At 43.8% G+C, this 27,901-nt stretch overlaps 2 protein-coding genes across 4 annotated transcripts; one reads left to right on the top strand and one right to left on the bottom strand.

Annotated features, from left to right (window-relative positions):
* The first annotated feature begins 104 nt into the window (after positions 1-104).
* Positions 105-16,835, top strand: tmco4 (transmembrane and coiled-coil domains 4). Of its 3 annotated transcripts, none has more exons than XM_015968500.3 (14): positions 105-198; positions 4,877-5,012; positions 5,103-5,277; positions 5,381-5,408; positions 5,494-5,623; positions 5,880-5,977; positions 6,867-7,010; positions 7,165-7,284; positions 8,657-8,821; positions 8,886-9,022; positions 9,628-9,712; positions 9,793-9,910; positions 9,989-10,106; positions 15,827-16,835. In XM_015968500.3, the coding sequence occupies exons 2-14, from the start codon at positions 4,918-4,920 to the stop codon at positions 16,331-16,333; spliced, it is 1,920 nt and encodes a 639-aa protein (XP_015823986.3). In that variant the 5' UTR covers positions 105-198; positions 4,877-4,917; the 3' UTR covers positions 16,334-16,835. The 3 variants fall into 3 exon arrangements, with proteins under 3 accessions (XP_015823986.3, XP_015823985.3, XP_054602121.2); XM_015968499.3 differs by lacking the exon at positions 105-198 and adding an exon at positions 3,962-4,063; XM_054746146.2 differs by lacking the exons at positions 105-198; positions 15,827-16,835 and adding exons at positions 3,962-4,063; positions 15,424-15,579.
* Positions 16,835-24,213, bottom strand: htr6 (5-hydroxytryptamine (serotonin) receptor 6). Its single transcript, XM_054746147.2, has 3 exons — positions 23,181-24,213; positions 19,756-19,890; positions 16,835-17,227 (listed from the first exon to the last, which is right to left on the bottom strand). The coding sequence occupies exons 1-3, from the start codon at positions 24,084-24,086 to the stop codon at positions 16,871-16,873; spliced, it is 1,398 nt and encodes a 465-aa protein (XP_054602122.1). The 5' UTR covers positions 24,087-24,213; the 3' UTR covers positions 16,835-16,870.
* Between the last annotated feature and the right edge of the window lie 3,688 nt (positions 24,214-27,901).

The following is a 27,901-nucleotide window of genomic DNA, read 5'->3' as shown; positions in this document are numbered from 1 at the left end:
CGGTTGGAGGTGTAGCACACATTCTGACACTTTTCCGGCGTTAGGCTTGGTCTCACGGTCTTTTGCTAAGAATTCAAACTGGAAAACATAAAGGAGGAAGAGCTGATGAAGCAAATGGGAAGGGAGTGGAAGAGGAGCAGACAAACAATACCTAAAGAGGAAATATCAATGAGAACACCGATCAGCTGAACCGAGATTGTTGAGTATCATTGCAACTTTTTATATAAAGTTGTTATTCTGGTTCCTTTACTCCTTGATATTTAATTATTTTGCAGAGATTTGACACATTAATTGTCCATTATTTTCACATGATGTAAAATAGCTTTATTTATATTTTACAGCAAAAATCAAAGTATAATATGCTAACATAAATACATATTTGTACTTTTCAGCTGCCTAAAGTTTATTAAAACAAAAATAGTTATCTATAATTCCATCAACTTCTCATAGATCACAATTTAACACTCAGTAGTTTGTTACAGAATCATTCAGTTTCAACATGATACCATGACATCTAGAATACACCCACTGGCCACTTTATTGGGTACACCGGTCTAACTGCAAATTACTAATCAGCCATTCACATGGTGGCCACTCATTTGAGCATGTTGACGTGATCGAGACAATCTGCTGCAGTTCAAACAGAGCTTCACAACGGGGAGGAAAGGTAATTTAAGTGACTTTGAACGTGGCATGATTGTTGGTGCCAGATGGAAGTATTTCAACTGCTGATCTTCTGAGATTGTCACACAAAACCATCTCTAGGATTTACAGAGAATGGTCCGAAAATTGGAAAACATCCAGTGAGCGGCATTTCTGTGGGCAAAAATGCATTGTTGATGCCAGAGGTCAGAGGAGAATGGCCAGACTGGTTTGAGCTGATAGAAAGGCAACAGTAACTCAAATAACCACTCGTTACGACCAAGGTATGCAGAAGAGCATGTCTGAACGCAAAACTCAAATTCAATTCAATTCAAATTCAAAGATACTTTATTAATCCCAGAGGGAAATTAGAGTTTCAGTACACACAATTCTGAGATCATACATACATACTGTAGACATAGACACATGACAAGAATTGGTGATTGTGGTCATTCGCAACCCGAGTCGCGCTTCCTTAATAGAGGTCAGAGGGTTACATGACGATTGGGTCAGGTGGAGGGGAAAAAAAGGCACTTCAGAGTTACCCTCCACAGGGAGGGCAGCTTTGCTATGCAAAAGAACACCTCAGACAGATATGCAACAGACTTCTGACAACACAACATAAGTGTCCACTAGGTGGGGAGGTAGGGTTGGGAACTCTCCACACATCAGTGCATGCAGCCACGATAAGCAGGGCTCGTCACCTCCGTTTGGACAGGGGAGGGAGGTGGTTGGGTTTAGAGAGCACAGTGACTCCTGTAACGATTCAGCAGCCTTCACCGGTCGCAGTCCCGCCCAGGCTGGGATAGGGAGACAGAGTTGCCATGGCGACGGCAGCATTCCACATTTCTTCTGTGGGGGGAGTATTCACTTCAGCCTCACAGGCTCAAGGGCACCAGATTCAGAAAAAAACTTGTTTTGGGGCCAGACAGAGATAATTTCCTCTGTCTTAAAGTTCTGTTGGTCCTCAACCTCTCTGAATTCAATAATAGCGTTATTAATCTATCCCAATCCGCGCTGATCCGTCAACTCTATCCTTGATGGCATCAACCTTCTGTGCCAGAGTCTGAATCAGCCAAAGTTCCAAGCTTACGACTCACCTCGACAATTATATGAGTTTGTGCATTCACAGCGCGGTGTAATCCATCCCTGAGCTCTGGGATTGAGCCAATATTCCTCGACAGCTCATTAATTTTCCGGTAAGCCAGGTAACCACTCAGGCCGAAAAGCAGGAAACATGACACCAACACCACGAATATCCAGACGTCTTCAGAATCCTCTTCAGACAGTTGAGAGGCAGATCAGGTTCCACTGTTTCCAGGAGTCCATGATATACCCAGCTGGCTCTGTCCCAGAGGGACAACCGGGAGCCCCTTCTCCCATTCTCATCATTGAAAAAATTTTGTCAATCGTGTTGAGAGACCAACTGACCCGGTCCATTTTAATAATTTCCAGTTTCCAGTTTCCAGAAAAAATGCAGAAGCGCCGTCCACCCAAAGACAGACAAAGAACCATGGGATAAGATAGGGAGGAGAGGAGGGAAAAAAAGCGTCTGTACTCTCCAAGAGCCGGAAGAAGAACACATCGAATCTTGAGGCAGATGGGCTACAGCAGCATAAGACCACACCGGGTGCCGCTCCTGTTAGATAAGAACAGGAAACTGATGCTACAATTCCCACAGGCTCACCAAAATTGGACAATAGAAGATTGGAAAAATGTCTGCTGCGACATTCGAATGGTAGGGTCAGAATTTGGCCTCAGCAACATGAAAGCATGGATCCATCCTGCTTAGCATCAACGGTTCAGGTTGGTGGTGGTGGTGTAATGGTGTGGTGGACATTTTCTTGGCACACTTTGGGCCCTAAGTAATAACTGATCATCGTTGCAACGCTACAGCCTTCCTGAGTATTACTGCTGACCATGTCCATCCCTTTATGATGACATTGCACCCATCTTCTGATGGCAACTTCCAGCAGGATAATGCGCCATGTCATAAAGCTCAAATAATCTCAGACTGGTTTCTTGAACATGACAGTGAGTTCCCTGTACTCAAATGGCCTCCAGAGTCACCGGATCTCAATCCAATAGAGCACCTTTGAGATGTGGTGGAACGGGAGATTTGCATCATGGATGTGCAGCCGAAAAAAATCTGCGGCAACTGCGTGATGCCATCATGTCATTATGGACCAAAATCTGACGAATCCAGTTCCTTGTTCAAGCCATGAAGGATTAAAACAGTTCTGAAGGCAAATGTGGGTTTAACCCGGTACTATTAAGGTGTACCCAATGAAGTGACCAGTGAGTGTATACCATACCGAATTTATTATAATGTGACATGCTAACCTATAATAATCTGTTAGTTAAAAAAAACGTTTAATAATTTTAATTGAAACGCTGATCTGTTCTAAAATACAACTTTTTATAGTAAATTGTGTATTAGATCTGGGTTGTTTTATTATGAATGTCTTGCCCTTTTCTTTCCTGTTGGAAATCTTTTCACAATTTAGAATCATTCTAAAATTAAACAGGCACAAATAAATCATACCACATTCATAACAAATTCTAATGTGCTTTTTAAAAAGTGTCCTTGGTTAAAGGCAGGCAACCTTATTTTGATAAATATCCATCAGACGTCACAAGCAAAGTCTTCAGTTTTTCCAGACAAATGTTAAATTTGAGGACAGCAGGAGGGTAATTTTTAAAAAACACATTTTTATGTTTCGTCTAAATATCACTTCAATTGTCTTACATATATAATGGTGGGTAAAATAAAAGTTTACGGAGTGTGCACTTTCACTAACAATGAAAGACCTTTTAAAACAAAGGCAGCAAAATAAGAGTTACACTTACACCTACTGGCCACAGATGCATAACACTGCAGGATTTCAGTAGTTTCCTTCTTTTTGACAGATTTTTTTTTACTCATATTGTTGGATACTTGGGTTCTGGCATCAGTGTGAAATGATGAATCCTTCTTGGTCCAATTATACCAAATGTGCAACTTTTATATTAAAAATTCTTCTTATTTTGACGTATAAAACTTTCACAAGTGAGGATTTCTGACCCGCTGAGATAGTACGTGGAAGTTACGTCACTTTTATCCTGCTTTCTGGTGGTGCGTTTAAAAATGCTCGAAAATAATTTCCGTCTAATTGTTGGACGGAAAGTAACGATAAAAATAACTTTAATAACAACAGGTAAGGCATTTTAAACTTCATTAACAAGTATTTCATGTACTTATTTTGTGTTGTTTAAAGTAATATAACTGATGCATTGATAGTTTGGGAAATCACCTAATTAAACGTTGTAATGTCCGGCCTCGAGTTGAACACTTGAACGCAACAAAAGTTCAGTCAGTCAGTTGTGACAGCCACAAAAATGGAGGAAAAACGGAACGGTACCGAAACCGATTTCTTACCAGGTAAAGCGGGATTTCCTCTGTTGGTTATTTTTTACACTCCTTTATATGTGCGGTAAAGCAAGAAGTTAAGCTAGCCACCTCGTTAAAAGTTAAAACAGTACCGTTAGCTTGTTTACTAACTAACTATCAGACAGCTGTAGCCACTAATACAATAGTTAACCGTGCTAAATTATTAACATCATCTATATTTTAGACAAACTCAAAACCAGCTATGTGGGTCACGGTTGAGCAGCCTGGGCGAGCTGAAACCAGGTCAGCCCATCAGAGGGTTGATATAAAGTTAGACAGTAATCTAGTTCTTCGCTTTTGGGCGAGATTAGAACTAATGGGAAAGAAGCCCATTCAAAACTCTGGTGATTTATTGTTTAAAATTTATTTTGCAGCAATAAAGTTGTGCAAAATCAAACAGAACGGACTGACTTTAAAGTTTGTGGTCTTGTTGTAAATTCGGCATTAAAGATTTTCTAATTATTATGTTTTTATATTTTATAACCCTCCTTCTGAAGTTTCTGGGTTAAGTTTGGACCAGAGCAGGGGTGTCCAATGCTGATCCTCCAGCCTGATTGATTTTGTTGTTTAGCTGCTCCAACACACCTGATTCAGTAGTTGATTCGCCTGTTCAGCGGCTCATGAGCTCTGCAGAAGCCTGTTTCTCACTTGCTGATTGAAATCAGGTGTGTTGGAGCAGAGAAACAACTAAAACATGCTGGCCCTCCAGGACCAGGATTGGAAATCCCTGGCCTGGAGTGAGATGTTACTTTTCTCTGTTGCGACTGATTCAAATCGTTAAGCTTTGTCTGTTTTCCACCACAGACCCTGGAGGAGCCGGAGCAGAATCAGATGCCCCAGAGAAAATGATCAGCAGACGGTTAGCCGAACAGAGCCGATTTGCCTTTGCTGCAATCTGTGGCGTCTCCTTGGGCCAGTTGTCTGGTGGCTCTGAAAACAAGTGGGAAGATTATCAGGTCACCCTGACATTCTGGGTAGTTTCACCATCAGAGACTCTGTGATGAAGAAGACTTTGTTTTCTGTTTTCCAGGAGTTTCAGGGAGAAGTTCTTGCAGGGCTTGGTCTGCTGGCTGGACCTGGACGAGTCTGTGATGCCCGTTATGGGGGCTTTTTTGTCAGGTCTGGGCTTCGAGGGCACAGACACGTTTCTCTCCATCCTTCAGGCTGATCCCCTGCTGGCTTCAGGAGCTACTCCTATCATGCAGGTATCTGAAAAGAGGCTCAAAACACTGAAAGTGTCTTACGTGTCAACAGTCTCACATGCATTTCTGCAAACTTGATCTAACCAGCTATCCGTTTGAACCACAGGATCTGGTGTCCTTTTCTGTCAAGGATGGTAAGAATCTTTGTAAAACAAGAGACTTGTGTGGATTTTTTTTTTGAAAAGCTTGTTGTCTCATTGTGATCTGTAACGTGATCAGGTCAATATGACTCCAGAGCGAGGGTTCTCATCCGCCACGTTAGCTGTTTGCTCCGAGTCTCTCTGCAGCAGCTGGAGGAGTTTGAGGAGACGTTGGGAGAACGGCTGAGGGAAGCAGGAGAGGAGAGCGAGTAAGCCGTGGAAGATTTGATTCATTCAAAATGCACGACACATTTATTTTCTGTTAAAAACGCAGCTTGCTGTGAGCAGTCACGTTCGTCTCCTCATACCAAAGTTACCGATGGCCTAAATATAGATCTGTGTTGTAAACAAATAGTGCTTTTGTTTTACACATCCTAGCTTAGAGGGATTACAAGAGTCACACGTTAAATGCAAAATAAATCTTTTAACTCCTGCAGATCATCTGTTTTACTTTATTTCCAAAAGAGAAGAGTCCTCCAGGCGCCTGAGGAGAGAAAGAGGGAGGAAATTACGGCGTTACCTCCTCATCGGGTTGGCAACAGTGGGCGGAGGAACTGTGATTGGTGAATATTTCTCTACTTTTTAAGGGCTAAGTTCACTGAGAATCCATTTTATTGTTATTTTTTAAATATGACGGGGTACTCAAAGTTTCGCCTGCAGGCTAAATGTAAAGATAGTCTTCTATCCCTATTTTCTGCATCAGCTGTCTATAGAAAGCAGCAGGAAAAGCTCTGATTAGAAAACCCAGTCAGATCTACGTCACGCTGTCACTTAGCATTCATGGACTCACCCATCTTGACTCAAGACGGAGAAGGCGGTTGCGGGTTCAGCGTCTAGGAAACAGCAGAGAGCGTCTCGGCCAGTAGAAGCTAACGTTAGCATTAGCAACTCCACCGCACAGCAGAACTCCTTCAGGCTTGTGTTTCTGGTGGAGATGAAACATCAAAGTTGCAGAGCCAATGGAGTCAATGGTAGAGTCATGTTGCTGTTAGCCAATCAGAGGCGAGATGTCCGTCTTAGGCTCATCTCGACTCTGGCTCACTTCTTGTTCCGGCGCCAGAGCTTTTTTTCCACAGAGATCACAAAAAAATTAGTGAATTTTTTCTTAAATAAAATTTTAATCTCAAATATGTAGTGGGTCATGAAAATGTTACCTGAAGATTATCAGGAGAAATACAAAACATAGGAGTTTTACAGTTAGAACTTCTGCTCTAGATGTTTATTCAGCAGAGACGGATACGAGGACATAAACAAACTACTTCAGCCCCGTGTTTGTAGCAAAATGCTTTTAGCTCATTTGCAGCATTTGTGATTAGATGGGCTTTTAAAACATGGCTACAATAAGTATAAAACAACATTTAAAGCATCAAATAAAGAGAATGACAACATGCACAATAAGAACCACAATAAAAAGTTATGACAGCCGGTTTCTGATTCTCATCACTTTGCCAGGTGTGACAGGTGGCCTGGCTGCACCTTTGGTGGCAGCAGGAGCCGGCGCTGTGCTGGGGGCTGGAGGTGCCGCTGCTCTGGGATCAGCTGCTGGCATCGCAATAATGGCCTCTCTGTTTGGAGCAGCAGGAGCCGGACTGACTGGTAACGGCGCTGAATAATAATGCGTGGGAGGAGTTGAACATCTTGAGAATGTAGATATAGATTAATGAACACTAGAGATCTTCCTGTGAGATCAAATCCTGCGCTCTGCGTGGTTGGTTTAATTAGTTGTTTGTTGGCTGTTATGTTTCTGCAGGCTACAAGATGAACAAGTGTGTTGGGGCAATAGAAGAATTTAAATTCCTCCCGCTGAACTCTGGAAAGCATCTTCACCTGACTATTGCAGTGACAGGCTGGCTCTGTAGTGGTAAATACAGTAAGTCAGGCTTATGGAGTTTAACTGCAAATATGACATTTAAATAAAGAATTTGTGGGGGAAATCGTTTGATTTAGTTCATCAACAACAGGCTGAGTCAGAGGCAGCTCGTCCATTGGGCGTGCTAGACGACTGCCCTTCCTTACATGAAGGGAGAAAATCTGAAAAGTAAATAAAGAATCTGCAATATATTATTTACTGTAAATGTGATGGTTTTGGTGAGTTGTGTGTGTGCACCTAAATGCAGTCTGAATTACTTGCACATCATTTTGTGCAGCTGTTTCTAATTAAAAGTGAGTTTTCTCCAACACTCACCATCACCACTCCCGAGGCGCTGGGAAAAGCGCCCCTGAATGACAGGTAAACAGCCAATTGTGTATGGTTGCTAGGTAGAAGTGGAAAGGTTTTGGCCGACTAGCGTCACTGAATTTAATGCCGATACACCCGCTGTAGCTAGCATTCTAGAAGGTGCAGGGTCTCCTTTCCTCCCTCCCTCTCTCTCACTCACTCCCTCATTCACACTCACTCATTGTTGCTGTATATACATAACGCTGTGACAGCAAGATGTGTGTATTCGTTCTCATTTTATATGATTATAATGTCAAAAACAGGATATCTAATTCAATTTCTGTGTTGCGTTTGTGTCGCCTACTGGTGGAGGTGAGTACTGCGCGTTGAGCATGCGCGTGCGTTGAGCACATGATCGATTGAGACGCACAGAGACTGAAAACTCAAGACAAGCTAATGTCAAAATAAAATGCGAATAAGGACAAAAATGGACATTATGGACCGTTGCTCTTAAAGGCTCACGTTGTAGGCATGTGTATTTGTGCATTATCATCAGTTTATCTGTAAGGTTGATAATTAACTTTGTCTGTAAAACTTGTTCATTGCATGATTGTTTTAGTCAGGTTCCTGGGTTTGTTCCACCAGCTGCCACCGGTCCACATCCCTGCAGACCTTGCTCCAATCTGCCCGTTGATCTCCCGTCTTCCTTCACTCTTATTTAGTGTATTTATAATTTGAAGTTATAGCATGTGATGAGTACGTCAGCCATAGAGGTATAACGCTTTGGTCAAATTTAATACGTTGATTATATCACATTAATTTAAAGATGCTCATAAAATAGCTTCAACGTCAAATCGAAGTCTATTTTACAGATATTGATGCTAAACGGTCTTAAACTACAACTATAATTACCTCTAATTATACTTTTTTTTTTAAATAGCACTAACATTTTGTTTTCATATGAAACAAAACCTCTCCAAAGCACACTCTCTCAGCTCAGTCCTTCACACACAACGGCTGCAAAAACACTCAACATTCAAGTGTCGATGTTTTCCCTCTCAGAAGCACGACTGTTGTGTTTCAGGTTCGTTCCAGGCGCCGTGGTGCAGTTTGGGTGAGTGTGGAGAGCAGTACTGCCTGGTGTGGGAGTCGCGCTTCCTCAGGGATCTGGGCTCGGCCATGACGTCTCTGCTGGACGGGCTGGTCAGCATGGTGGCCCAGGAGGCCCTGAAGTACACGGTGCTCTCAGGTATGAAATAGCACAGCAGTCTTTTTTGCTGCGCTGATCCTTTACCTTGCTTTTTAAATTTCAGGCATCGTGACGGCTCTGACGTGGCCCGCGTCTCTGTTGGCTGCAGCCAGTGTCATCGACAACCCCTGGTGTGTTTGTCTGAACCGCTCAGCGGAGGTGGGGAAACATCTGGCACAGGTTTTGAGAAGCAGGCAGCAGGTAACTGTTGCTTCTCTTATTCTATCAGCTCTTAAATCTGTGTGTAACTTTAGTTTCTTAAAGGTCTCGTTCTCCGAGAAACCGTGTGATGCTTGTCCGAATACGATCGGTCGCTCTGAAGTTGCATGCCCAACGTTAAAAGTTTCTTCAACCCTCGTTGTCTGCGTTAGCTGCAGAAAGGAAACAGATGGGGAAATGAGCATTCGTGGCCCCGCCCACCTTGGGCTGTGACTGAGGAAGCAGAGCACATCTCAGCTAGCAGAAGCTAACTTTTAGCAACTCCACCACATGGCAGAACTCATTTGCACTTGTGTTATTTGTGGAGATACAAAACATCAGTTTTTACCCAATAAATCTTGTTTTACAGTATTCTGGCTTTGTTTGACGAAGGCAGCAGTGGAGTTGTGCTGCTGTTAGCCAATCAGAGACAAGACGTTTGCTTATATTAAAGAGTAAGACCTGCTGTTTTCCAACCTCCGCACTCCTCTGACAAACTTCTGCCCTCTAAAATAGCAGCACAAGAGCTCGTTTTCACAAACTACAGACCAGAGCAATCTATTCAGATAGATGGAGATAGTGAGCCTGTCTTCTGTCTGTATTTGAAGGGGAAGCGGCCCGTCAGCCTCATAGGCTTCAGCCTCGGCGCTCGAGTTATCTACTACTGTCTACAGGAGCTCGCTAGTATTAAAGGTACCACGCGAGATTTGAGAAACACACAAACTCTTCATTTTGATGCTTATTTTTTTTAATTATCTGTTTTAAATCTTCAGGTAGTGAAGGAGTAGTGGAGGACGTGGTCCTTCTGGGGGCTCCGGTCGACGGCTCTGCGAAATCCTGGGAGAAAATGGCAAAAGTGGTGGCTGGAAAGATAGTGAACGGATACTGCAGGTAAAGAAAAATGAGTTTGTACTTTTACTGTAAACTGTTGCAGGTTAGTAATTAAAAATAAAACTTTCTACCTGCCAGAGGTGACTGGCTCCTGGGGTATTTGTACCGCAGCTCTTCTGCACAGCTGTCTGTCGCGGGGCTGCATCCGATTAACATCCAGGACCGGCGCATAATCAACGTGGATCTTTCGTCTGTGGTGAGTCAGCTTATAAATGTATGGAGGTGCATTAGTGCCACACTTTCAAAGATAAAATCCACCCGTATCACGTTAAAACATAAACAGAATCAATGCATCTCGCCTAATAAAGTTGTAAACTGTTTGTGTCTATCCAGTAGACGCACAAGGCCGTCAGATCTGTGAAATGTAAACACGTCCTCTATTTTTCATGGTGTAGAAAAAGGATGAGCAAGACTTTATTGTGGGTCCACAGTAGGGATGCACCGATACTGGTATCGGTTTCGGTGCAGATAGCGATACGATACTGGTATCGGTGCGGATACCGATACGATACTGTTATCGGTGTGGGTGCGGATACCGATACGATACTGGTATCGGTATTGGTGCGGATACCGATACGATACCGGTATCGGTAAAAGTTAACCGATACCAATGCAGTTGCTTGAAAATGGCTTCACTGTAACTTGTCATTTCTGTTCACCTAATATTTTAGTTTTGTGATGATTTCTATTCATATATTTTACTTTTTATCTACCTCACAGTCTTTTCCTGTTGAAAGCAGAGAAGAAAATAAAATCTGTATTCCAAATCATTGCATTTTTTTTGTGTGGTAGAAGTATCAGTATCGGTAATCGGTATTGGCGAATATTCAGATCCAAGTATCGGTATCGTATCGGTTTGGAATAAAGTGGTATCGTTGCATCCCTAGTCCACAGTAGCTCGGGGCTTTTTGCTCTTACTGTAAAAACAAGTCACATATTGCAGTTCAGTTTTTTTCTTCTCAGAAAGGACGCCAGATATCAGAGGTAAATCAAATCAATCAATCAAATCAAAGATACTTTATTAATCCCAGAGGGAAATTAGAGTTTCAGTACACACAATTCAGGCCGCTTCCACTTCCAAAGTGTGTGGGATCGCTGAAACTTTTGCTTCAGGAGGAAAAGTCAAATCTAAACCAATCACTTATTTTTCTCAGTAAATTTTTAGTTCGAGATTTTATGAGCATTTTCAAACACAGTTTAGGGGAAAAAATAAGACCTCAGCTGGATTTTCTCCAGTCACAGCAATGTTTCACTGACACTCTTAAAATAAAAATCTACAATAGAAAAAAGAACAAGGCCAATTTATTCATCTTGCATGTAACGTGGAAATTTCTGGGTTTAAATCGCGCCGGGAGAACAGCCCTCCAGCTAGATCTGCAGAAACTACTTTCATGCAATGCCACTCTGTTTTCTGGTACTGTCAGCTGGATATGTGACGTCATGTGACTGAAGCTTTTCGTTACAAACTCAGAAAACACTCACCAAACAACCAAAATAAAGAGTCTGCAGTGAAGGCTTCATCAAAGGGTCAAAAAAACTGTTGTTTTGCGGTAGAATTTTAAATATTTTCCCTTCTGATCTGATATTTTAGCCCAGCTAAAATATTACTCCTCTGTTACTGTTAGATCTAAATCTTTTTGACAATTAAGCTGATCTCTTGTCTTGTTTTCGACTTTCACTGCTGAAATCAAGCCTTTACAGTACACAGCTGCAAATACGTTGTCCTTGAAGTTGCATCAGTTATAGAGATCACAATTCTCATTGTTGGATCAAACCATGTGAGGCCATAGCATTTTCTTTAAAGGGGCATTATGGAAGTTTGACAGCCAAAACATGAATAGAAATAATAAATTTCTTCTTCATACATTCTCCTGCAATGCCCTGGTCCTGTAGAATGAGCCCTGGCATTTTTACTGTGATTGCCTGTTTTTCTGTAAAATCACAGAAAAAGAGAGATGCTCGGGTCGAGCAGGCTGCTTCATGCGTGTTCACGCTCAGACATAGCCCGTAGCGTTTGCTATCCGTAGCTTTAGCAGCAGAGAGAGAGGCAGTGCCACTTTGTCGCTGTTCCTAACGCCTAGTGACAAAGCTAGCTACATTTCTGAGGACCCTTAGCTTCTTTCTGTAGAAATTTCTTCTAGATATTTCCTGCAAATTAGCAACAAAATAGCCATTTTCGCTTCGAATCGCTCTTTGGTTTGACGTTGTTTCAGCTGTCATCAAGGATATAAATGTTACAGATACATTTAATGTTACTGGTGCTTTAGCTCACCTAGTAAGACGTCAGACTCCCATGCAGAAGACCTGGGTTTGATTCTGGATGTGAACGTAGTTTATTTAGTTTCTTTGTTACATTAATGGTATATTTTTTTACAGTAAGATGCCCAAATATTTATTTGAGACTCGCCGAACGGCATTGAATTCACAGATAAAAAAGATGTGGGTTCAACTTTCATTTTGGAACAATTTTTCAAGCAAGGGAAGGGAATGATCTGAGCATGCAGGAGGACTGACCCATCATACACCTTTGTCGGCTGTGCTGAAGAGAAAGGTACAGAACCAAATTATTTAATTAATTAGCTGCACGTTCTCCTGTCCTCTGTCCTCCGGGCCACACACACACACACACACATGGGACTGTCTCAGCTGATATTTTCATTAAGGAGTGTGCACGTACAGCATGCACGCCTCGTGCACGAGCCTACTATTGAAGCTGTCGTTACGCTTTTGGCCTGAGGGGGCAATCGCGAGCATAAAAATTCAATAGTCCGTAAAGTCCCTTTAAGGGAACCAATAAAAAACATGACTGAAGCTCCATACAGGTGCGCTGAGGTGGACTCCAGAAAAAAGGCTGTGAAACACTTTCAGTACGCTTTTTCCAGGTTTAGGGAAACCAGGGGGTCTTTTCTAAAGAAAGAAAAGTAATTAAATGTATTGATCCTGTTACCGTGGTAACAGATGCTCACTGGAAGGTTTCATTCAAGAATCTCAGACTTTCTCTTGATCCCATTCCACCTGAAGAGCACTGTCTGACATAGCTTCTTCGTCCAACTGATAACAAAGTGAGATTCCACCATAAAACCTAAAGTTTTTAAGGTGGATTCATGACCCAGATTGGATTTTGTCAGACCATACATATAAAATCTCAGAAATCTGCTCATGTCAGAGCAACCTCTGTGTCTCTTGTTATTGTACCGCTCTGTTTTAAAAGTATTTTCACGTGTTCTTGTTCATATTTTTGTAATCTTGGAATCAGAGACTCCAGCATGTATAAAATAAACAGAATTGTGTTAGATAAAATGTGTGAAATGATAATGCAGTGGGCAGGATAGTGGGTGAGAGCCAGGGCTGTTAAAACAGGATTAGGACGCTTAACTAACAACACATCGAAATTATTTACCGTAGCAGCTTTTGTATTTTTCATAAACCTGAAGGAAGACTTCCAGTCTGATGTTTTGGGGGGTTTGCACTGATGTATACAGGCCTGACGTTCCCATAGGGCTGGGCAATAAATCAAACATTTGTTATCGGAATTTCTAACTAACTGATTTCATTTTCCCCATATCAATAAACTGGCATTAAAAAATTAAAAGATGTGTGAAGAGGATCAGCACCTCCAAGTCTGAGACCTTGGTTCTCGACTGGAAAAGGGTGGCTTGCCACCTCCGGGTCGGGAGAGAGGTCCTACCTCAAGTGGAGGAGTTCAAGTATCTCGGGGTCTTGTTCACGAGTGAGGGTAGGAGGGATCGGGAGATCGACAGGCGGATTGGTTCGGCGTCTGCAGTGATGCGGACGCTGAGCCGATCTGTCGTGGGGAAGAGGGAGCTGAGCCAGAAAGCCAGGCTCTCGATTTACCGGTCGATCTACGTCCCAATCCTCACCTATGTTCATGAGCTTTGGGTAATGACCGAAAGAACGAGATCGCGGATACAAGCGGCCGAAATGAGTTTCCTCCGTAGGGTGGCCGGGCTCAGCCTTAGAGATAGGATGAGGAGCTTGGACATTCGGGAGAGACTCGGAGTAGAACCGCTGCTCCTCCGGATCGAAAGGAGCCAGTTGAGGTGGTTTGGGCATCTGGTCAGGATGCCTCCTGGACGCCTCCCCGGGGAGGTGTTTCTGGCATGTCCTGCCGGCAGGAGGCCCCCGGGTCGACCCAGGACACGTTGGAGAGGTTACATCTCCAATCTGGTCCGGGAATGCCTTGGGGTCCTGCCGGAGGAGCTGGTGGAGAAGGCCGGGGAGAGGACACTCTAGAGCTCCCTAGTTGGGATGCTGCCCCCGCGTCCCAGACCCGGATAAGCGGAGGAAGACAAAGACGACGAAAAGATGTGAGTAGGTTGGTGGCGTTCGTGTCCCTTAAAAAACTGCCCCACCTCCAGTAACGTGGCAACGGGACTCAACGTAATGCACAGGACAGCCCCATCTAGTGGATATCTTTAGTGCATACGTGCAGTTATCGTCCATGTACCGTTATCGAGGTGAACCTTTAGGCCATATTGCACAGCCCTTCCTGTTTATATTGGAAATATTAATATTGAAACAAGAGGACTCAGTATTGTATGGGATTTCATGTCATTTGATTTGTTTAGTATGGAAAATGTTGCTAAAACATGCATATTGAAGCCTACCACCAGGGGGCGTGTTAATTCTGTTTGGCTTCAAATGTCACGAGTGAGTTTACTTTGAGTGGTTGCACCTCCTTCCTGTTGTACCGCGCAGGGTAGAAGAGCGGCAGCTGCGTTTCCTCTTTAAGATTTCTGGGAACGAGGACGGCGACTGAAAATAGTCGGCTCGGTCCTCTCAAAGTCGGCCCTTTCAGGACTTTGCTAAGACATCAGCGTACTGCAACTGTTTAGGCAGTGAGTGACATTGGGTTATTCCCAAAGCTCACACCTCCTTTGGCCTCTTCTCATTCCATTTTGCTGCTTCCAACGACAGGAATGAGCTGTAAGAATCACTGAAGCTCACGCCCTACATCCCATCATCTACCTTCAAAAATTCATTGCAGTGGTATGATCAGTGTGCCTGCTTCTGAGTACTTAAAGACTGTTATGTTCGTTTTGATTGCTTGTACATACTGTATATGAGAACAGTCCTTTGTCTTTATGTCTAACTGCTTCATTTTTGTCTTGTCTGTTGTTCTTTGTTGTAAAGCTAGCTATGTGTCTGTTGCTGCCGCCTCTTGGCCAGGTTTTCATTGTAAATGAGAATGAGTTCTCAATCGACTCATCTGGTTAAATAAAGAAACATCACTGAGTCTCACAAGGCATGCATGGAGATTGATATTAAAAGTTTAATTCTGCGAAAGTACGCCGTACATCCGTTCAGGCGGCGGAGAGAGAATCTGTGTGACGTAAAAAGCAGCAGAAGAAACAGCGCTCTGTAGGAGACCACCAAACGCTGTGAATTATTGTTGTGGGGGATTTCCGCCACATTTTTCAGCGTTGGTATTTTAGAAAAGGCGATTTTAAAATGAGTGAACATTGCTTATTTCCTTTTCCACATCTCACAAGGACATTTCCCACTGAGATACAACCAATCCATGTGAGTTCACCACAAGTCCCGCCCAGCGGCTCTGCTGGGCCTTTCTGAGTATGGACCCCAGTTCAGGTACATCGGTTCCCTGACAGTGATCCTCTTGGAATGGCCGGGTGAAATGGAGACACTCCAGTTCTAATAGTGGAAATGGGCCTGTTGATGTAAATACAGCAACCAAGGACAGAAAACACACACACACACACACACACACACACACACACACACACACACACAAACTAGGTGTGTGTCCTAACATAATGTAGAATAAGTATCAAACATTTGTTGATTCATAAATGGTTCTAATGATAAATAATGATTTTTACAGTTTCACAAAATGTAAATTTACACCTTGATTTACACTTGAACCCTGGTTTCCAGGTTAAAGGTCACTTGGACTACATGCGTCAGATGGACACCATCCTGGTGGCGGTAGGAGTTCCCACCAAAGAAGTCCCGGGAGCTTCCTTCGTTCTTCCTCTGCCTGTAAAAATGTCCGCGGGGACGATGGACAATCCCAGCGAAACCAAGGAGCAGTGTGTGGGCGCGACGCAAAACCCCGCTGAGATGGTTGGAACTTGTACGCAGGAAGAAGTTCTGGAGAAGGACGACCCGGGTAACGGGTGGGACATCCCTGATATATCAGACCTGTTAGACTCTTTAGATGAGACGGAATCAGAATGTCAAGTTCAACACAAAGTGTCTCTTCCTTCTGAGGAGGACACCACTAAGGACAACGTGTCCTCTGACTTTAGCGCCAGGTGTGGCGGCGTAGAGGAGGCTGACCTGGACGATGAGCACGTTTCGTGGAGCTGGGATGACTCGCACTGGATCGAAGAGCAGTCGGATGAAAAAAAGCAGCCCAACTTTCAGCAAAGAAAACAATAATCATTTCCTTCTTGCAGCTTTTAGAGGAAATCTGTTGCACCAGTGGCTTTGATTCCACTTCTTTATGGTTTCCTGATGTAATCATTTAACACTCGTTCACTGCTAATTAGATCATTTGTTGTCTAAAAGTGCCGCGATGTCGGATACCTCTGCTTTCTGCGCAGCTTGCAGGTTTAGTTACAAAATCCGTGACAACTCCGTCCCTTTCACTCTGGTTGCTATGAATATAATACAACAGTTTCCATATGGCTGGGGGCTGCTCAGCAAACGTGTTGCTTTTGTAGCCGGTTTATCTCCGTTCTGCACAGAGAAACAGGAAACCATGTTCACCAGAGAGCTTAATTAGCCTGTTGTACCAGCGCTGATAACTGTAAAGCATCATGAGAAATGTGTGAACTTTTCTGAGCTGTCTCCTTATATTTAAAATCTGATTTTCAAGTCTTTCTATCCTTTTAACTCATATTGAGTAGGATTATAAATTCTGAACACGCAGGTGAATCACTCTTCTGTCTGACTCAGCTTATTTGCTTCAGTTATTTAACCCAGGGTGTCCACCTGATTGGGGAGCAGCAGAGGCAGCTCTATCGCAGCATGCTCCGCATCCAGCAGGTTTACGGCGTCCGTGGCAGTGGCAGGGGGGTGAGTGGGGTCAGAGGCCAGAGGTGACGGGGGGCTGCTGGCGACGTTGGGCTCTCCTGAGTTGCGCAGAGAGATGGAGAGCGCCGGCGACGGTCTCCGGGGTGATCGTGAGGAACAGCAGCGCAGCAGTTTAGCCAGAGCTCTCTTAAAGTCCCGCATGAAGAGCGGGTAGATGATGGGGTTCATGGTGCTGTTACAGTAACCCAACCAGGTGATGGCGTCGAAGAGCACGAGGGGGACACACTCGCACACTGCCTGGAGGAAGAGGGTCCAAAACAGAGCAGGTGTTAAAGGAAGACTCGGGTCTTTCTGTTTTCTTCAAAATGTAAAAAATAGTAAAGAATACAGTTAAAGATATTCGGTTTATTTATATAGTGTCAAATAGAGGCTCTTCGTACCAGTGCTTTGAGTTCAGTTCAACGTTTTCTAAGGAAACCAGCAGGTTGCATCGAGTCAGTGACTTGTAGTGTTTTTACAGCAATTCTCATACTAAGCAAGCATGTAGCGACAGTGGAGAAGAAAACTCCCTTTTAACAGGAAGAAACCTCAGACTGAACCCGGATCAGTACGAGCAGCCATCCACCACGACCGACTGACTAAACAGGTGATAAAATGTATCATACAGATATTTTTGTGTAACTTAAGACTTTTAATTAACTTTAAAATCCACGAGATATTTTGTTTGCAGCAAACCGGAAAAACTTTAGAAAGTTTAAAAAAGAAAATTTAATAAAAATTTTAAGAATCACATCTCTGACAGGTCAAGTTAGGACATTTACAAATAGTACAAAAGTGTAAAGAATCACAATGTTTGAGTCATTTGATGAGAATAATCCTGTAACTTTTTATAACTTAGTTATTTCTGTTAACTTTTCAAAAGAAAATAGTTTACTTAATTTGAACCAAAAGGAGCAGAAAAAATGGAAATATAAACTATAAAATATAAAGAAAAAGCTTAAGGTATATTCTAGAATTTATTAATTTGGAGATAAAATAAAGTCAAAGATTCTTAGAAGTAACTAATTTGAATGAATATTGTAAACTGTAATATATTTTTGTTTTAATTGAATTTATATTTTCTCTTGGTAATGTTTTGGACATTAAATTTGAAATGTCAAAATGTGTTCAAAGTCATATTAGAAACGTCACAAGTAAACTATAAATCCTTCTTATTTTTTATGTTGGAGTAGCTCTGTTGACTATATGTAAATTTTGCCTTTTCTTGGGCATTTTTTTCTTCATGTTTCTGAAGAAAAACTGTATTTTTTGGACATTTTACTTTTCTGTTTCTGGTGCTGTGAAGCTTGGAGGATTTTTACTGCTATTTTTTTTTTAGCTTTTTTCACTTTTGAGCATTTGTTATGATGCGTAACCATGGCAACAAGCTGGTTTACAATCGGGAGTAGCCGATTAACATTGGAAAGGCTGAAATAATACCTCAACTGAAGCCACAAATCCCAAATGAGCTAAAACTCAAGAAGCGTGGATGCAGAACGGGAGCAAAACTGAGACAGAGAAAGGAAATTCAAACCATCTCTTCCATCGATCATAATGGGCAATGTGAGATCACTGGCCAACAAGATGGAGGAACTCCAAGCCCTTTCAAGGACTCAGCCAGAGTATCGGCAGTTTCGGAACCGCTGGAGGAGATAATGCAAAGAAGGATTCTCCAGAGAATCAAGAAAATGATGGACAACCCTGAGCATTCTCTTCACAAGACTGTCCAACAACGGAAGAGTGTCTTCAGTCAGAGGCTTCTTCAGTTTGGCTGCAACACTGACCGCTACTGGAGATCCTTCCTGCCAACAGCCATTGTAATATACAACAACTCTTTGATGACTTGATAATTATTATTATTCTGATACTACAGCAATCAATTTCCCTCTGGGACTAATAAAGTATTTTTGAATTGATTGAATTGAATTATCGTTACTTTTAAAATACCCCAAAAATTTTCTTCCTTTCATCCACTTTTTTTCTTTGCAGAAATCCTTTCCAGACTTTTCTTATTTTTTCCAGACAGACTCTTCTTCCTCGCTAACTAAAAACATTCTCCACAAAATTTCAACAACGCTAAACATTCATTCCTTTTCGTCTGACGATGGCGGACGTGGACGGAGAGTGTTTCCACGGCGGTGAAGGAGGAGACAGCTGTTGGAGTGGAGCTTCCAATCCTATCAAGACGAGACGGGGAGGCGGTGGGAATGGGATGGAGACGGGGGGGGGGGGGGGGGGGGGGGTCACACACCACATTGAGTGTGAAAAGAAAGGAGCACATAGACTCAGTCAAGTCTCTGTGTTGAGCAGGAAGAGGAGGGCACAGATGGGAAGTCGAAATGACTCGATCGTCCAAAGCTTGAAAATCAGGATAAGTGTCATTATCAATTTAGATTAGGCTTCTTTTCTTCTTCTGGCGGTCTTCATGGCATTTCCTTGTTTCATCCCAGAGTAGCAAGTGTGTATTCAGTTCAAAATCAAGTCCAAATTAACAATGCCAGTTGTAAATGGTGCTTTAGAGAGTTGTTTTCTAGGCTGAGTGAGTCAGACATATGAAGCTGAAATGCCAATCTATTTCCTCGTTGGCTTGGCAAGGCTGTGACGCTCAGGCTGTCCAATACAAAAATAGATCTGTATCCAAGTGTTTTTCTTGTTTGCCTTTCAGTTGTTATTCTTTTTGAACTCGTTTTTCACTCCTCTCATGAACACTCCACAGATCCGTGTTTAAGAAAACGAGTGTGAGAGCTATTCCATAAGAGCGTGGAGATTTGAATGAACTCACTGACCTGAGCCATGTTGGTGATGAAAAACGGCAACCAAGCGCTGAAGAAGAGCCCCAGAAGGACCCCCAGCGTGAGGCTGGCCTTCAGTGCCCTCCGACCCTGCCTGTGAGCCAGACGCCGCTCGCTGTTCACAGGCGGCTACGGACGGGAAAAGTCAAAACAGCAAAGTTAGTCCAAGAGGCAACACGTCCAAGACGAGCATTTTGTCCCCTTAAATAATGATTTTTTTTTTCATCATTTGTTTTTTGACTCATGTTGATATTAAAGTTTTTATAACTTTAACAATGTATAAATGTATCCTCTGACCGAACCCTGCAATTTCCCAGCCTGGGATTAATAAAGTCCGTCCGTCCAACCCGCCCACCCACCCACCAACCAACCACCCAACCCTGTTCGTACATCATGGCTGCCATGACTGGTCAACAAAATGCAAAAGTAGCTTCAACTCAATCAGTTACATCTATGTTGAACTAAAATGTTATTTTGTAGTAGCACACAGTCACTTTCACAACTGGATAACTTTTGGAATCAGTTCAATCCAGTATGGCTACCACAGCTAATTAGCCTTAGTGAAGAAATATGGCTGTAACTGTAGAGGAAATGGATCCATAGCGTGATGTATCCTTGCCATAGAGGGGAAAACTAGAAACTATACTTTATAAACACTGTCCAGTCTCCGCCCGGGTCGCGCTGGCAGCATCCGTATGGTGCGGTATGGGGGCCAAAATTAAGACTACTGCCCAGCAGCAGGAGGCTATATAAATTCTGAAGCAAACTACTGACCTGATTAATGATAAGCTGGCGCCGGTAACTGAGAGGCTGGCGCTGCTTACTGAGAAATAGCACCTTTACCGGCGTTACTACTAGATACGCTAGGGACTAGCAGCCCTCAGCTGGTCATTGACTGGTTCACATACTCCCTCTGCTGTCTATTAGCATGGATAGGCTAGCGTTAGCCTGGACGGGCTGGTGTTAGCATTGGAGAGGCTAGCCATTAGCGTGCCTAGGCTGGCCACTAGCTGGATTTCCTACCCCCTTGACGGGCCATTAGCATGGATAGGCTGACATTAGCATCGGAGAGGCTAGCCATTAGCGTGCCTAGGCTGGCCACTAGCTGGATTTCCTACCCCCTTGACGGACCATTAGCATGGATAGGCTGACATTAGCATCGGAGAGGCTAGCCATTAGCGTGCCTAGGCTGGCCACTAGTTGGATTTCCTACCCCCTTGACGGACCATTACCATGGATAGGCTGACAATAGCATTGGAGAGGCTAGATATTAGCGTGCCTAGGCTGGCCACTAGCTGACTAGTGACTCTCTGAGACATGCTAATGGCTAGCCTCTCCTATGTTAATGCCAGCCTATTCATGCTTAAGGTCCATCAAGGGCGTAGGAAATCCAGCTAGTGGCATGCCGGACGTAGATCGACCGGTAAGTCGAGAGCCTGGCTTTCTGGCTCAGCTCCCTCTTCACCACGACAGATCGGTTCAGCGTCCGCATCACTGCAGACGCCGAACCAATCAGTCTATCGATCTCCCGATCCCTCCTTCCCTCACTCGTGAACAAGACCCCGAGATACTTAAACTCCGCCACTTGCGGAAGGACCTCTCTCCCTGCCCGGAGTTGGCAAACTGCTTAACCATATTAAGTAATGCATTAATAAGCAGACACCCCATGGCCCTTCGTCCTAACCTTAAGGACAACAATAACTGCAGCATTAATAAGGGGGCCCTTTGTTTAGAAATGTTTAATAATGCACTAATATTACTTTATGGGACCACCATTGTAAAGGGTTGCCAAGGCTTCTGATTCCATTAGGAAGATCTGACGACTAAATAAAAAGCAAGAGCTGGTCAGTGACCTTTGAGGGTGTAATTTTGTTACTACTCTCATCTTTGCAGACAGATGCTTGAAAACCAATTTGCACTGCATCTTGTGGTGCACTCAGGAGATGCACTCTCTATGGCATCTACTACATTTAAGTAACAGCACTCAACAGCACCCCAAGGTCTTTTTCACATCAACAAAGTTTCTTATAAGAAAGCAGATAAACTGTTTAAAAAATAAAGGTATTTTCAGGGATCATTGTAATGTGATTTATCTGATAGTTTTAAATGATAAATTTGCAGAAAATAGCACGAGACAATTCCAGCGTGCGTGAAAACTTTTATGTCATAAATAAATGTCAACGACAAGGCTCCCGACCGAGCTCAAATCCTGTTAGTTAAAGGTCAGGGTGCCTTTTTAGCAAAAACAAGAATGCCCTGTGTATATTTTAAACATTTTGTCATTTTGATTGAATTCAGCTTCCAGCTGAGCTTACTTATCAGTGCTTTGAGTTCACTTCATCATTCCATTAACTAAAAGTTTCGTACTTAAAGAGCAAGTCACCCCCTACCAGATTCTTACTCAACTCCCACTTCCTGTTTGAAAAATGCAACAAATGCTGTTGCTTAGCAGACCGAGAAGGTGGAGCCGCTAACAAATACACACACTCACGACATTGTGACATCATAATGTACCATCTAACATCATAGTGTACCTCTTAGCCAATAGCGACGGCAGATTTAAATTCAAATGCAGTGCTGAGTTTTTACCTGACGACGGTGCATTGCTGACAGTTTTAGGCAGAATATTTAAATTTTAACTAAGATGCACTAAAGTGCCGAATTATTGACTACACGTGTCTGCAGCACGATTAGACTCACATTTATATAGTTTATCAGCAGAAAAAAAATGTTGATTTGGAGTGACTTGCTCTTTAAAGAGCAAGTCACCCCCTACCAGAGTATTGCTCCACTCCTACTTCCTGTTTGAAAAATGCAACAAATGCTGTTGCCTAGCAGACAGAGAGGGCAGAGCCGCTAACATATAGACACACACACAGGCTCACAATGACATTGTGACATCATATGGTACCAGCTAACATTCTAGGGTACCTCTTAGCCAATAGCAAAGGCAGATTTAAATTCAAATGCAGTGCAGAGTTTTTACCCGACAACGGCACAACACTGACAGTTTTAGGCAGAAAATTCTAATTTTAACTAAAATGCACGAAAGTGCTAAACTATTGACTACACGTGTCTGTTGCATGATTAGACACACATTTATGTAGTTTATCAGGAAAAAAAAGTTGATTTGGGGGTGACTTGCTCTTTAATGAAAACCAGCACACTGCACTGAGACACTGATTAGTGTCAGTGAATTTAGAGCAATCCCCTTACTAAGCAAGCATGTAGCGACAGTGGAGAGGAAAACTCCCCTTTAACAGGAAGAAACCTCCAACAAAACCGGGCTCAGGATGACCTGTCAGGACCGACTTGGGGTTTTACTATATACAAACTACCCTCTGCTGATTCAGTTCAATTCAATTCAAATTCAAAAATACTTTATTAATCCCAGAGGGAATTTGATTAGTCTTCCTTACCGGTATGTTTTGTGACATAGGAGGTCCATGGTGGCTGCCGCTGTATCCATCCTGCTGAGCTTGCCTCCCTGGTGAAGGAGGCCGGGAAGGTTCTTCGAGAGAAGGATGCGGATGCAGAGGGTGGCTAAGTGCTGCAACTCTCTTCGCCTGCCTCCGTGCAGCCAGAAGTATCCGACAGTAGGTGAAGCAAATGGCACTGGATGGTAAGAAGAAGGTGAGCACGGATGCCACCAGTGCAAAGGGCAAGGTGACCTGCAGGCGGCACTGAAAGGACACACCTCCTGATGGTGAAACCTGAAAATGGGTATCAGGATGCAGTTTTTCAGAGAACGAGCTAATGTTACCATTGCTGGCTTCGGGAATCAGTAAATATTCTCTCCCGTGGCCCAAACTGTGCCATTTCATCTCAATGGGAAGGAAAGAAGCCAAGGCTGCCAACCCCCAAGCGGCCCCTACCAGTAGTAACGCACGAGGTGGGGTCATCCTCTGCTTGTAGCGCAGTGGCGAGATGATGAAGAGGTAACGGTCTAGGCTGATCACGCACAAGTTGAGGATGGATGCGCTGCAGCACATGATGTCAAAACAGAGCCAAACCGGGCAAAAAGCAGGCCACAGCACCCAGGTCCCACAGAGCACGTTGAGCATGGCGGGGGGCATAACCACTGTGGCCACCATCAGGTCAGAGAAGAACAAGGAGACCAGGAAGCAGTTTGAGGTGCAGCGCAAAGAGCGATGGGCAAACACCAACGCGATGAGCAGCATGTTGCCACAGACCGTCACCAGGATGATGGCGGTCAACATGAAAGCCAAGAGCCACGGGCCGCTGCCGGTGATGTTCCAGTCACTGGTGGTAGGAGAGCTGCTGTTGGAGCTTCCCGCTGAACCAGACAAGTGAGAGTCAGTCATGGTGGCGGGCTGGCAGTGATCAATGAATCAGCTCCTCAGGGATCTCTCCAGGCACTTCCACAAACTGGTGCTCCCACCATGGAAAAACTCACACTTACGGGATATTAATGAATAAATAGATTCCAAGCCAACCAACTCCTCTTCTCTCCAAGGATAAATATCCCCATACTGGCATGGATGCTTCCAAGTGGAGTAGGCTCACCACCAGAGAAGAGCTTTTTTTTTTTTTTTATCTAGTCAGCCTGTCTCTGCTTTCTCCATGGCTAAGAGCCCGAATGAGCCATTCGGTACCTGACAGAGGGCTTTTAATCTGCATTCCACAAGGATGACAGGCGCATCAGCACAAAGACAAAAAAAAAAGCTTTTACTACGCATTCACAAAGTCAGCCGGTGAGGTGACCTGCTGGAAACGAGAACGGCGCAAAATTCTCAGAAAACATTCCTCACATAGGAGGAGACTGTCAGCTTTTCCTTTTGCCGAGCCGGAGCTCTTCTCTCACATGCGAGTCCTTTAAAAGAACAAGTTGAAAAGAAGAAAACAAAACTCTGCAACAGTCGTTAGCAAGCGGGGCTCCGTTCACAAGTGCTCCACAGGTGTCCTTGTGAAGCCGCATCCCTGGCTGCTGTTAATCCCCGTGGCGGACACTCCAGCGTGTCTCCCAGCCAGCCAGAGCGCACCGCTACTGAGAAAGAGCGTGTTGAAGCATTGAGCTGTTAATGCATAACCATGCACAATCACAGCCAAGATATGCTAATTCTGCATCACAGGAACTGTGTGGGTGGCTTTCTCCTTGTTTGGTTGTAGTGTTTCCATCCAGAACTAATGCCGCCTCATCATGGATCATGAAGATCTGATTTGTTGTTTTACCAAAAGGATCTCCTCTCACACTGGGTTTAATTCTGTGTTAAAACAAGCCTGTTGAAGTGTTTTTGATTGTTTTTAAGACTTTTTTTTAATTATCTCTTTATTTTTAAAAATTGGCAATTAACTTCAAATATTGTCTTTTCTGAAAGATATTTTTCATTGTTATGCACAAATTATTCCCATTCTATAATTATCTGGCTTCACTGAAGGGGCTGCGCAGTGGAGCAGTGGTTAGAGCTGTTGCCTTGCAGCAAGAAGGTCCTGGGTTCGCTTCCCGGCCTGGGGTCTTTCTGCATGGAGTTTGCATGTTCTCCCTGTGCATGCGTGGGTTCTCTCCGGGTACTCCAGCTTCCTCCCACAGTCCAAAAACATGACTGTTAGGTTGATTGGTCTGTCCAAATTGTCCTTAGGTGTGTGTGTGTGTGTGTGTGTGTGTGTGTGTGTGTGTGTGTGTGTGTGTGCGATTGTTTGTCCTGTGTGTCTCTGTGTTGCCCTACAATGGACTGGCTCTCTGTCCAGGGTGTACCCCGCCTGATTGACCGCTGGAGATAGGCAACAGATACCCCACCCCCCCCCCACCCCCCACCCCCCCCGCGACCCTACGTGGACAAAGCGGGTTCAGAAAATGGATGGATGGATGGATGGGCTTTTCTGAAGAGTGCGTTTGCATCTGACAGGTTTTTGGGCGGTCCATATTTCCACTCAGATCCCTCTTTACACCTTGTTAGTAGAATTTTAATGTTAAATATCCTCACGTATTTGTATTTTAATTCATTTGACTGATTAATTTCAGAGGGAAGTATAACAGCAAATGAAAATCACTATAAGTATTTTGCAAAGAAAAAAGATTAAATCCAATATTATATATAAGTTCTTAGGACCTTTTTAAAAAAACATATAAAATGCATGCATTTTATATGTGTTTTTTTAAAAAGGTCAAATTTTTTGCACATTTAATTTACTTTTCAAATTAATCAAATCAAAGATACTTTATTAATCCCAGAGGGAAATTAGAGTTTCAGTACACACAATTCAGAGATCAGACATACATGTGCAAGACACATGACAAGAATTTTTGACTGTGGTCATTCGCAACCTGAGTCGCGCTACCTTAATAGAGATCAGAGGGGTTTACATGAGGAATTGATTCAGGAGGAGGGAAAAAAAGGTACTTCATAGCTACTCTCCCACCAGGAGGGCAGCTTTGCTCTGCAAAAAAAAACACCTCGAACAGATAACCAACAGACAACACAACATAACATGATACTCCAATAGGAAGGGGGGGGGGGGGGGGGGGGGCTGGGATCCTGTTTCCTCAGCGAGAGCAGCCATCTACGGCGCTCAGCCACAGTAGCCACAGGTGGGAGGGAAATCTTGGGAGAAGCGCAAAGCACATTGACTCCTGCAGGTTGATGACCTCGCCAGGCTGAAGTCCGCCAATCCGAGGGGGGGTAGGTCGGGTTTTCACAGCATCTGTCTGCATTCCTTCGTGGGGGTTTGTTGTTAGCATCTCGAAGGCTGCTATAGAGCTCCGGGAGTTGACGTCACTTCTCCCGGCATGCAACAGTTCAAATCGAAACTGCGCCATATTGGCGTGCAGAAGCCGGCAGCTGGACTATTTACTATTGTCAGAAAACTCAATCAAACGGGAAATATGGTAGATTCCTGTTGTGCCCCAGGATGCAGAACAGACGTGGACGACATAAGGAATGAGACATCTACAGGATTCCCCAAGATCCGGAGCGCCGCAAACGTTGGATCATTGTAATAAAACACGCTAGTGACCGGGCGAAAATGAAGCTGTGGGATCCCGAGAGTAAAGGTTTTCGCTTATGCAGCGACCGCTTCATATCAGGTACTTAAACCAACGTTTCCTCAACTGTGTATGGTATTTATTTTAAATGCTTTTATTATGATTCTTAGTGGGCTTCCTAAACTTATTTTGGCATGGCTTTTTCTGTCTTATTACTCATAGCAACAAGTAAACATCACGTAAAACGTTGCCTCGTGAGTTCTGCGTGCTGCCGTTTACGTGTTTTATGATGACAGCAATTAACCGGCTAAGCCGTATTTAATTTTTAAGCAATGGTTGATCAGATCACACATAAAAAGCACTTTGGATTGCTATTATCTGTGTCACCGAGACTACTTACATGTAAATCTGTTATTTGTCCGTACATCCATCCATTTTCATCCGCGTATCCGGAGTCGGGTTGCTGGGGCAGTAGCGTGACTTCCCTCTCCCCAGCCGCCGGAGCCAGCTCCTCCGGGTAAATCCCAAGGGGTTCCCCGGTCAGGTCCGGTGCTGTGCCGGTCCGCTCCGACAGCTTCTGGCGTCGGAGCGGGTAGTAGAGTCGAGAGTCCCAGACCTTCTCCCCAGCTCCTCCGGCCGGGGGAATCCCAAGGGGTTTCCCCGGCCAGGTCCGGTGTTGTGCCGGTAAGAAGTCCGCTACGACTTCTGGCGTTTTTAAAAAGTATCCCAGGGGCACGGTAAGGGTCGGAGATGTTTAGTCTATTTAATTTCTGACTATATAAAACGATTTCTTCTGTTTTAAAGTGTGAAGTAAACTCGGACGAAGTAAAATCCAAGCGGATCCCGTTCATGTTCATGGTTACATCCGTGTTTGTTTACCTTTTTTGCATGCCAAAATGGCGTCTACTAACTGAAAGTCACGTGGGGTCCGGAGCTCTATGGCGTCAGATTCGGATAACAAGACTTTGTTTGGGTCAGGCAGAGATAACTTTCCTCTCTGCCTTCAGTCTTTAAACTGATCATTCCAGTCCTCCAGTGAAGCCAATTTTGGGTTTTAAACTTGTCCATACCGTCCAGTGACCCTCTCAGAGATGACGTCCATTTTGCGCACTAATACCGGTATCGCAGCTAGAACATTGTCCAGCTTACGATTCACCTCGAGTAACGTCCCAGTCTGTAAGGTCTCCACACGGACTG

Source organism: Nothobranchius furzeri, chromosome 15, assembly GCF_043380555.1.
Source record: "Nothobranchius furzeri strain GRZ-AD chromosome 15, NfurGRZ-RIMD1, whole genome shotgun sequence".
NCBI lineage: Eukaryota > Metazoa > Chordata > Actinopteri > Cyprinodontiformes > Nothobranchiidae > Nothobranchius > Nothobranchius furzeri.
This window is presented reverse-complemented; position numbering and strand designations above follow the sequence as displayed.

Excerpts from the sequence above, each read along its gene's own strand:
- htr6 (XM_054746147.2), bottom strand. The coding sequence starts at position 24,086 with ATGACTGACTCTCACTTGTCTGGTTCAGCGGGAAGCTCCAACAGCAGC. Across the intron at positions 19,891-23,180 it reads CTATGTCACAAAACATACCG|CCGCCTGTGAACAGCGAGCG; the intron begins GTAAGGAAGACT and ends TCCCGTCCGTAG. Across the intron at positions 17,228-19,755 it reads TCATCACCAACATGGCTCAG|GCAGTGTGCGAGTGTGTCCC; the intron begins GTCAGTGAGTTC and ends CTCTTCCTCCAG.
- tmco4 (XM_015968499.3), top strand. The coding sequence starts at position 4,021 with ATGGAGGAAAAACGGAACGGTACCGAAACCGATTTCTTACCAG. Across the intron at positions 7,285-8,656 it reads GCTCTGTAGTGGTAAATACA|GTTCGTTCCAGGCGCCGTGG; the intron begins GTAAGTCAGGCT and ends GTTGTGTTTCAG. Across the intron at positions 9,023-9,627 it reads TTTTGAGAAGCAGGCAGCAG|GGGAAGCGGCCCGTCAGCCT; the intron begins GTAACTGTTGCT and ends CTGTATTTGAAG.